The sequence below is a fragment of the Ailuropoda melanoleuca genome, chromosome 7 (assembly GCF_002007445.2).
Source record: "Ailuropoda melanoleuca isolate Jingjing chromosome 7, ASM200744v2, whole genome shotgun sequence".
Taxonomy (NCBI): domain Eukaryota; kingdom Metazoa; phylum Chordata; class Mammalia; order Carnivora; family Ursidae; genus Ailuropoda; species Ailuropoda melanoleuca.
Genome location: NC_048224.1, coordinates 60,233,394 through 60,244,196, shown reverse-complemented (window position 1 = coordinate 60,244,196; position 10,803 = coordinate 60,233,394). Strand labels below are relative to the sequence as shown.

Here is a 10,803-nt window from a genome sequence, read left to right as displayed (position 1 = left end):
CCCAGCGGGGGGGGTGTCCCCGAGCCCCACCCGCGGGACGGCGGGACGTGGGGAGGTGCCGGTGACACTCGTGGGGACCGCCCGCCCTTGTCCCTGTCACCCGCCGCCGCTGTCGGCCCCCGGTGGGCGCTCGGCGAGCGGGACTGACCCGGCCCCCGCCCGCCCCTGTGGCAAGCAGGCCCCGCCCCGTGCCCTGCACAGCTCGGTGACCCTGAGGACCTCCTTCACCGAGAACGTAGAAACTCCTAGAACGCAGGTGGCGCCGACACCCCTTCCGCCCCCGCCCCCCCACGTGGCAGGAGCCCCTCCTGCAAGTGCCGAGTCGCGGCAGGGGCCTCCCCCTTCTCAGCACAGGTCCCTACTGACACCCGTACACGTCTTCCTTGCTGTCCGCTCTTAGCGCCGGTGGTAGTCGGGGCTCCCGGAGACACAGAACCGACAGGTGCGCAGAGAGGGAGACACTGGATGCCAGCCGTTGCGGGGGCGGGCAAATGCGGGCTCTGCAGGGTGGGCCGACAGGACGAGGCCCCGGGAGGAGCTCCCGCTGCTGCGCTTGAGTCTGGGGGCACAGTCCCCTCCTCTAGGGACTCCAGGCTTCAGCTGAGCGGATGAGGCCACCGTGTTAGGGAGGGTACTCTGCTTCCCGCAGGTCTGCTGGTGCAAATGTCGATCTCATAAAAACACTTTCTGGGCCCCTGGGTGGCTTGGTCGGCCTAGCCTCCAGCTCTTGGTTTCCACTCAGGTGGTGATCTCAGGGTCCTGGGATTGAGTCCCACCTTGGGCTCCATGCTAAGCAGGAGTCCCCCTTCCTCTTCCTCTGCCCCTCTGTTCCTCCTCCCGCCCCATGCTCTTGCCCCTCCCCCAATAAATTAATAAATAATACTTTCCCAGCAACCTGTGACTGCTTGACCAACTATGTGGGCGCCATGGCTTTGCCAGGTGATGCATAAAACGAGCCATCACAGCACCCAGCCCCAGAAACGCTCCCATAGACAGGCTCTGACCTTTTATCTCCATAAGAGAACATCCAGGCTCCTCCATGGCTGTCAGAGCCAGAGCTCAGTTGTAACTTGAGACCTGGCTTGCCTTCCATGTTGGCCATCCTCCTTCCCGGGTTGGGCCTGTGGGTCCTGGGACCTGGGAGCCACTCTCCCCACTTATGGCTGCATCTCCTCCCTGTGTGACCTGGGCCAGCTCTCTGACCCTGCAGGCTTCCCTACCTGAGAAACAGGAGTGCTGAGTCCTGGCCTCGTGGACCTGTGAGGACCCACACCTGTGGCATGCCTGGGAGGGCCCCTTGTCTGCTTCCTCAGTAAACGTCTGGGAGCTTTGCCCCTGAGGACCTGCTTCCTTACCAGTGGGGCCTGGGTTTCCTCACCTCCTGGCCTAGAGGTGGGTGGGTGCCCACAGCAGGATCCTGTCCTTCCCAAATCCCCCCATGTGGACATCCCTCCCACTCCCCATCCTCCCTGCCCTCCCTACAACGTTTGCTCAGGGTCACTCCTGCAGCCCTGCTCTGCCCTTCACAGCCCCTGGGGCCACTGCTTCAGTGCCTCTCCCACTGGCCCACCTAGGTCCCAGCTAGGGCTCCTCAGTGCTGACAGCTGAGCCCCCGCATCCCACTCCATCCTTGCAGCTCACACCTTCTACCCAACACCCCTTCACCACCCACACCTCCAGCCCCGTTGCCTTCATCTGGGCTGGAGGAGCCCGGCCCAAGTGCCCAGTCTCTTTCCGTCCTGAACACAAGCCTCAGGCAGGTCCACTCACTCACGCCTCCTGTAGTGGACTTCCTTCCTCCTCTGTCCTCACCCCCCACCTCTGCCCTGTCCTGCGTCCCAGTCCAGCACCTGGCTACCTGCTTCTAGAGAAAATGGAAGCAGCTGGAAGGGACCCCCCAGTGCCTGCACCCACAGATCTGCCTGCTCCCTGAGACCGTCCCTGTTCCCACAGGCAGGGCTCCTCCTGTCCCCTCTCCCGCCCCATCATCACTGTCCTTCACTAGGGTCAGCCCATCAATATACTGTGATTCTTTTCATCTTAACCCTCCTCCCCAAGCTCACCCCCCCATTTGTTTACTCCCCTTTGCAGCAGAACTCCCTCAGAGTTCCCAGCGTGTCCAGTACTTAGAAATTGAGATGTAATTCATGTATCAGCAAATTCACTTTTAAAGTGTACAGATCACTGTTTTTGTCCTATTCACAGTACTGTACAAGCATGCCTGATAATTCTGGAGCACTTCGTCACGATGGCTGGCGTGCCCCACCGCCCGTGCTGCAGCCCCTGGCAACCACTGATCCCGCCTGTATGGATTGGCCTCTGCCGGGCATCGCATAGCAATGGAACCACACAGCATGTGGACCTTGTGTCCGGCTCCTCCCCCTCAGCCTCGTTTTTTTGAGGCTCATTCGTGTCGTAGCCTGTATCAGGGCTTGGTTCCTTTTTAAGACTGAATAACGTTCCATTGTACGGATGGACCTGTTTTGTGTATCCGTTCATCCACTGATGGGCATTAGCCACTTTTTGGCTACCGTGAAACGTGCTTCTGTGAACGTTTGTGTACGTTCTGTGTGGACGTGTTTTCAGTTCTGTTGGGTACACCCCCAGGCGCGGAGTCGCTGGCTCATGTGGTCGCTCCGTTGAACTTTGTTCCGTCCTGAACCCGGTTCAGGTTTCCATCATGCTGCTTGCTCCTGAGCCAACTCCAGGCGGCATTCCCGCCATCGTTTCACCCAAAGGCTTGTCAGGGTCACCGGCATCCTTCTCCTCCCGGGCATGGCTCGTCCTCCCCCCTCAGCGCCGACCTCCAGGTCATGACCTCCCCTGGTCCCCTCTGTCCCCTGGCTGCCCTTCCTGCCTCGCCCAGGCTCCGTCCTGGCCTTCCTGTGCACTCACTCCCTGGCGCTCCCACGGTTTGGATCACCACTGGGGCACGTGCTGCAGCCGCTCTCGTACCAGCTTTTTTATTTCCACCACAAGATGAAGGCACCCCCACCCCTGTCACTGTAACCTAACGTGTACTGCGGCTCTCTCAGGAATAGCCCCAGACCAGACACCCGTAGGCATCCTGCGGTGGCGGGATGGTGAGGCAGACTGCTCCCGCACGTGGGAGAACTCACGGTACAAGGGGTGCAGAGCTGGCGGGCTTCAGGGGGCACGCCGAGTGAGGAAGTTTGTATACTTTGATTCCGCTGGTATAACTTTCTTAAATATATAAACGGAGAGCAGATTAGCGGTTGCTTGGGGCCACGAACAGATTAACGCTCTGAAAGGGCAACGTGGAAGGGTCCTGTGGGGCGGACTGTTCTGTGTCTTGGCTGAATCCGTGTCAGGCCCTGGTCGTGATGTTGACAGTGGTAACATCCGGAGGACTGGATATAGCATATATGGGACGGCTGTTTTCTCTCAGAAGTGCATGTATATCTCCAGTTATCTCAAAATAAATGTTTAAAACCATTTTTAAAGAAGGTTTCAATTACAGGTTTTTCTGTTTTGCAGATATCCTGAAGGTTGAAATGATTAATGAGCCTAAGATTCTTCCAGCTCTGAAACTTAAGTGCTTAAATGTGTAGAAAACTGCCTCTGTCTGAGCTAAAATCTCTTCCCAGGCAGGCATCGAGGCACCTGGAGTGGCCGCAGCCCGCGGTCTGAAACTGGCCTTCGCAGACGGGCGGCCTGCTGTCCTGAGGGAGGCCTCCCGGGCTCCTGCTGTGGTCACGCTCCTCCACGTCAGCGTTCCGGGGAGGCCGCTCAGACTGTGGGTCACACAGGTCCTACATCAGTGGAAAAATCCAGAAAAGGGAACCGTTTCCTAAGGTAAGACTATGACTCAGCAGTCAGCGTAATGCTGGAACTTATTTTTAAAGGAATGCAATAATTGTGGTTAATTCTGGAGCACAGATGTCAAAGAAATGGGCAGGAATTGGGTTTAGCCCAATACAAAGAAGTTGGGTTTTTTTTTTTTTTCCTTTTTAAACAACAGGCACTTTCCAAGAAAAAATAAAATAAAAATAAGATTTTTCTCTCAGGAAATAAAAATAGCGTTGGTGTGATTGAAATGCTTGGTGCTGGAGACCAGCTTCCTGAGACCTGGCCCCGACCGGGGCTGTGTCTGTTCAGGGTCACGGAGCACGTCCTTGGAGGGTTCAGTGAGGAGGCGCCCATTGTCGGCACGTCTCTGAAACCCACCACTTCAGCCTGTTCGTAGGCTGCTGACTGTTGACACGGGCACCGAGGACCTCACCCTCTGCCACCCCAGGAAATCTTAAAGACGGAAACCAGAAGGACACAGAAGGCAGCCGTGCAAACAGGAAACAGCTCCAGAGTCACCTCCATTAAGGTCCAGAGTTCAGACTAAAACTGGGGCAATGCTCATGCGCTCTGCAGGACTCCACGGTGGGCAAGGGCTTCATCCTCCAGGCAGCTGGGAGTCCTGGTCTCCCGCAGGAGACCGGCCCATAGGCCCCAGGGCCGGCACCACCCGTTCCTCTGCTCTCGCAGACCTAAGCCAGCGCCTGTCACTTGGCCGTGCCGTTACAAACAGAGGGACGTGTTGCCACTGGTCTCTGAGCTCATTTCTACACGTGGCCCTTCCAAGTGGTGTCTCTCTGGGCCAGGATTGGAAAGTCAGACACAAGACAGTCCCACAGCTGTCTGGGGCCCAGCCCCGCGGCCGCTCCGAGGGCCAAGGCCTGTCTCCGCGGCATGTGCTGCACTTTGCAGGGGAGAGCAGCAAGGGGCGGCCGGGCTTAGAACCTTAGAGCAGACCCACAGCATCACATTACATCTGATGAATCCAGTGAGACAGCCCTGTGAAAAAGGGAAGAGTGTATGTTGCCTGAAATGAGTGAATAACACCTTGAAACATGAGGGGTGAGTCCTGAGTGCCAAGGAGATCCTGGAGAGAAATAACGGGTCATTATGAGGGAGAACCAGGCCAGCACAGCAGCTCTGCAGGTCAGAAGGAAGCAAGATATCTGTGAGGAACACACAAGTCCAAGGAAGCCTGTATTTAGCCAAAAAGGAGGAAATCATGCCCAAAAAAGTAAAAAAACAAATGGAAGAAACCAAAAGGAAGAAGGAGTTAATAAAGAGAAAAGCTTAATTAAGTAATTAAATCAGGAAGTATAAAATTAGTGAGACCAAAAACTAGTTCTTAAACAGACCAAAGAAATAAACTTCTGACGAGACTAAGGAAAAACAAGAGGGAAGTAAACAACGCTCAACGTTAATGAGAGGAGAACCGCACAGTTGCCACGTCCACACCGATACTGTGGTCATAAATGGGAAAACCTCCTCAAGAAATTGGGTGACTTCCCGGCAATGCAGCCTACACAAACACACCTGAGAAGAAACAGAAAACTGGGGCAGGCGGTGAGCATCAGAGACCCAGCAGGCTGTAGGGTTCCGGCCACGCGGGCAGGGCGGGCAGCTCCCAGCCACGCACGGCACTCTGGCTCGGACACGGGCCCCCAGCCCCAGCCGAGCCTTGAGACAACGCAGCCCCTGCCTCATTCTGGCTGCGACCCTTGGAGACCCCGAGCAGGACCCCGCAGTCAAGCCACTTCCAGTTCCTGACCCCCGACCCTGTGCAGGACAATAAAGGGTTGTTCTGCTCTAAGCCACTGTGTTTGGGGCAGTACGTAACCCATGCGAGGTTAGCACGGGCAGGTCTGGTGACGAGGGCAGAGCTGGCAACCTGGGGAGACCGCTCCCCAGCACAGAGTACTGGTGTCCAGTGGGACGGGGCCGCCTCCCACGCGGCCTGGCGCTGGGGCTCACGGAGCAGGTGGTCCCATCGCCTTTCCGAAGCTAAGGTTTCCTCATGGTTTATTTTAATGTTTTTAAAAAAGACTTTTAAAATGTATTTATTTGAGAGAGAGAACGCGTGAGCACGAGTGGGTGGGGCGGAGGGAGAGAGAATCTCAGGCAGACTGCGCTCGGTGCAGGGCCAGACGACGCGGGGCTCGATCCCACCACCCGGAGATGGTGACCTGAGCCGAAACCAAGAGTCCCACGTTTAACTGACTGTGCCGCCCAGGTGCTCCAATTTTAACTTTTAAAATATCATTTGAGATTTACTTTTTTTTTTCATGAATACAAAGTGGAGTGTGTTCATTGTATAATATTAAGCAAATACAAAAAAATAAAATAGAAAATAGAAGCGGCAGTCTGTATCCCCCCTCCTCCCGTGCCAGCATGTCCTCTGTGTCCTGTCCAGAGCTGATGGGCCGGATGCGTCCTGTGGCCCACGCCATAGCACGGCTGCTTTCAGTTAAATGCAACTTTATGCCACATTGTGAGATCCTTTTTTTTCCCACGACATTAAATGTTTCTTGTAAAATGTCATTTTTAAGTAGACATTCATCATTCACGTGATTTCTACCCCATTATTGGATAGATAACAGGAGGCCCTCACAAGAGTGGGCAGGGAGCTGGAAAGCCCAGCTGAACGGCGGAGCCAGCGGCTTCTGCCCTCCGCCCCCTCTCCTGCTGCAGCCCGCACCCTGTGAGAAAGGGTCCCGGAAGCAGCTCTCCGGCGAGGCCCCAGGCAGGACTCAGGAAGGACTGGTTCTTCCCTGAGCTGCGGATGCAGGGCTGAAGCCGACTCGGTTAACCAGAGTGACCCTTGACAGTGTGCACACAGTGGCGAGCGTGCAGAAAACCACCACTTCCAGCCCTGAAACAGCAGTGTGAGCACGTCCCACGGCTGCTCCAGAGAGGGACCCCCACGTGGTACCTCTGAAAGGCTACTTTCTTGTGTTTTAGATTAGCGATCTTAATTTCTAAAGAAAGAAACAACTCTTAAGTTAAATCAGTAAGTTAAAAATCACTCCCACTAGGCGGATAGAATAAAAAGGACAGACACCAACAAGTAAGTGTGGGCAAGGATCGTGCCCTGTGGCGGGAAGCAGTGTGGCGGCTCCTCGGCCTGCTAAACACGGTTACTCGGCCCGGCTCAGCCCGTTCCCCGGAGAAGAGGCAGCCTTCACCCACAGGAACCCCTGCGTGCGACTGTCCACAGCGGCCACAAGGCGGAAATAACCCAGGTGAGTGTGGTCCGTCGGTACCATGGAATGTTCGGCCACGGAAAGGCATAGATGCCAGTGGATGCTACAACGTGGACGGACCCTGAAAACAGCACACTGGTGACAGAAGCTGGACCCACACCACGTATAGTAGGGTTCCACGTATGTGAACGTTTACAGCAGTCAAGCCCCGAGAGACAGAAAGTGGGTTTGTGGTTGCCAGAGAGAGAGGGGTGGGGAGCAACGGCTAATGGGTATGGGGTCATCTTTTTGGGGTGAGGAAAGTGTACTGGAATTAGGCAGTGGGAATGCTTTCTCATGCCTAAATATACTGAAAACACTGAGTTGTACACTTTAAAAGGGTAGATTTTATGGTGTGTGTATTATATCAATAAAGCTTTAAAAAAATCACTGAGATGTGTGTCCAGACATTTAATTCCGCTTGAAAACCAATGGAAACAGCTTTCAAACTAGTGTTCTTGTTGAACCAAAGAGACATGAGCGGCCCGTTTTCAGGGGTCCAGGCTGCGCACCCGTGTGTGTCTGGGGTGGTGACCCCAGCCCCACCTGCGTTTGGAATTTGGGGACAGCAGAGGGAGTCCCGATGCTGTCGTGCAGAGTGGTGGCTGTGTGGCCAGGCCGCGTATCCTGCTCTGTGGGGCCGGGCGCGGCGTCTGCTCTGGGGGCGTCGCCAGGCACCTCTGGGGCTGCTCTCCGTCTGGCCAGCTGCTTCCCCAGTCGAGGCAAGTGTGCTCCACAGAAATATGTGAACCACACGTGTGATTTTAAATTTTCTAGTATGAACACTAAAAACATAAAAAGAGAAGGTGAGTGCTCCTGCCTGGCTCAGTTGGTAGAGTGTGTGTCTCTCTTGATCTCAGGGTCGTGAGTTCAAGCCCCAGAGCGGGCATAGAGCTTACTTTAAAAAAAAAAAAAAAAAAGGTGAAGTTAATTTTAATAATATATTCTAACTCCAGTATTCCCTGAATATCACCATTCCCACTTGTAATCGATACAAAAAAGCAGTACTGAGGCATTTTATGCTATTATCACAGGTACATTTTGCACTTAAAGCAGGACGTGGCTGACTGTTGGATGGCAAGGGGCTGGGCAGTGCAGGGTCCGGAGGGGACAGGGCCTCTCCCATGGGGGTGACAACTTCTGGAGTCTGAGGCTGGCACCGACCCCTTGCCCTCTAACCTGGCTGCACCGTGTTCCTGCCATGAGTCTGGTCGGTAATGGGGTGGCTGCCATGCACAGGGCCTAGGAAGGTCGGGTGCCGTGTGTGTTGGCCCGGGGAGGAGTCACGCTCTCAGAAGGGCTCTGGCACACAGTGAGGTGGCAGTCCACTGTCACCCCCTCCTGGGCCTCGGCCGCCCTGTAATGAAGGGTACAGGAACAACCTGTCGGGGGGGTCACACAGCCGGCGCCTCCATATTTGCAGAAAACAGGACAGCAGTGGAGGAAGCATGACCTGGCGTCCAAACGAAAATGCTCTGATGACCTATTTAAAGGTCACCTCAGTTAACCACAGTGTGGAGGAAACTCCATTGTGTGCTGTGGCCTGTTCTCCTGGGATGGATGGACAGACAGGCAGAAGGCTGAGCCCCAGCCCCACGTGGCTACATTGGACCCTCAGCCAGCAATGTAGCTTCTTTTGGGGTCCTTTTATTTCTGCCCTTTTCCTTTAATTTCCACCTTTCTGGGTTATTTGAAGGGCACCTTTAGGTCGGGAGACACCTTGAAGTGTCCGCTCCGTGCTGTCCCTTCCAAGCCAGGAGCCTGGTCCTCTGGGCTTCCCGCAGGGTCCCCGGCTTGGCCGCTGTGTTCCTCCCACACTTGAAGCCTGTAGGAGCTTGAAGCCGGGGAGACCCCGGGCCTGAAGAATGTGCCTCCCGGCCCATCTCAGAGCAAGCCGGGCCCCGCACTGTTTCCCTCTTGTGGAACGGAGGGGACAGCCCAGTCACTGCCAGGGCTGGGCCAGCGCTGTGAGCCCTCGCTCCGTGGTTCTCATGCCTTCACTTACCCCCACAGGGCCCCAGCCTCAGTGCTGATGCCAGGGGGCTCTGTCTGGAGGGGGCGACCCCCCTGGCGGGGTGACCCTGCTGAGGTACCCTCTTTCCCCCGGCCAGGCCTGGTTGAGGGGCTGGGTGGGTTTCAGGAGGCCTCGGGTCCAGCTTGGTCAGTGCCAGTTATCTGAGCAGCAAGTTTACTCGGCTTTACTTGGGAATGGCACAGGAACGACCTACAATTCAGACAGGCAAGCTGTGGTGAAACCACAGGCCAGTCTGGAGAACAGAGGAAGTTGCAAGGGACTGCTTTGAGCGGAAGCCCCTCGGAGGAAAGTGAGGGCTCAGGGTGCTGGCAGCTTCTCACTGACCGAGTTTGCAGGGTAAGGACGGAGCCGTAAGGTAGTGTGGACGTGCCTCTGGTCCTGTGGTCCTGTGGTCCTGCGGGCTGCGGCCGGGATGCTAGGGCCGAGAGCTCCCCCTGCCGGCCGTCTGGCTCCACTAGAAGCAAGGCTTCCTTTATTCGGCTTCCGGTCTGCCTGGGTCTGGCTGGACTGTGAGGCTCCCAGGTGGGCACCCAGGTAAGCTCCCAGGGGGCTAGCAGTCAGGAGGAAGCAGTCTGGCCTGCACGCTCCTGCAGGTGAGTTTGCCCCTGGGCCAGAGGCCCCCACTCAGGTGTGGACCCGGGGCCAGGGGGCCGGGAGCCTCGGCGGCGTGTGGGCTCCGAGGCAGATGTGCTGATGTGTGGCACGGCTCCCAGCAAGAAAAATTGTGATGCCTAAATGAGTTGCGCATGTTGGCTGTTCAGTTTAAATGGAAGTTCCAAAACCCAGGAGGTGCCCACCCCAGTGGGCTCTGGAAGGCTGTCTCTGGGAAGGCCTGCTGGTCTCGGTGTAGCTTGCAAACCCTGAACCACATTTTCAGCTAAAGATAACTTGGAACCGAGCAGATTTTTTTCACTTCAAAATGAGGTCAATTAAAACAGTCTGCCGTGGGGTGAACTTGACCTTCATCTCTGCCAGCTGTTTTCTTTCTCAGAAGCACGTGGGTTTCGCTGTGCTGCCGATTTGTGGATTTCGAATTCCAGGCTCGAGAACATAACAAAGGTTGTGTAACGAGAGCTGAGCCGGGTTTTCCGTGGCCTCAAACTTTCCCAAGGAGGACAGTCTAGGTCTGTCTGCCTGTCCCGGGGCTCGCCTGAGGACGCAGCCCACCACCCGCCCCTGGCTGCCACACTTCTCAGAGGATGGGGGGAGTAGCCTGGAGCAGATCTTGGAATTGTGGGGGTTTCTCCCCTGAGAGTAGAAAAAGCCCCTCTCCCACAAAAGAGCCGTTTGGTCGTCTGCCACCTTCCTAGACTGACCAGCAGGGCAGGTGGCTGCCGTGTAGAGGAGGTCGTCGGGGTCCTAGCAGTTTGTCTGGGACTCAGTGTGGACAGAGCCTGACCCCAGGGGGTGAATGGACCTCAGGGCAGCGTTCCTCCGGTGGTACCCTGACTTTTGCCCTGCACCGATGCTGGTCGTTATTACATTCCGGTCAGACTGGTCAGAGCGAGGCTCCACCTTCTTAAGGAGCAAGTGTGGGGACGGCCAGTGAGATGGGGGTGGCCTGGGGGTCTGGCTCTGCTTGAGGGAGGGCTGTAGACAGGGCATGTCTGCAAGCCCACTGCCTCCCCTTGAGACCCTTTCAGCAGCCCCCCAGAGTGGCCCGCAGCTCAGTGGGTAGCAGAGGGAGCCTGCCTACAGTGAGACCCAGAGACAGAGGCC

At 56.2% G+C, this 10,803-nt stretch overlaps 1 protein-coding gene across 7 annotated transcripts in view; it reads left to right on the top strand.

Moving 5' to 3' along the window:
* The first annotated feature begins 17 nt into the window (after nt 1-17).
* The window catches only part of EXD3 (exonuclease 3'-5' domain containing 3), an 85,468-nt gene continuing 74,682 nt past the window's right edge, over nt 18-10,803 (top strand). For 2 of the 7 annotated variants that reach the window (XM_034664885.1, XM_034664889.1), the window contains exons 1-2: nt 461-2,810; nt 3,609-3,816. In XM_034664885.1, the coding sequence (XP_034520776.1) occupies nt 2,681-2,810; nt 3,609-3,816 (338 nt within the window). In that variant the 5' untranslated portion in view covers nt 461-2,680. The other 5 variants (XM_034664886.1, XM_034664891.1, XM_034664887.1 and 2 more) reach the window with 4 other exon arrangements.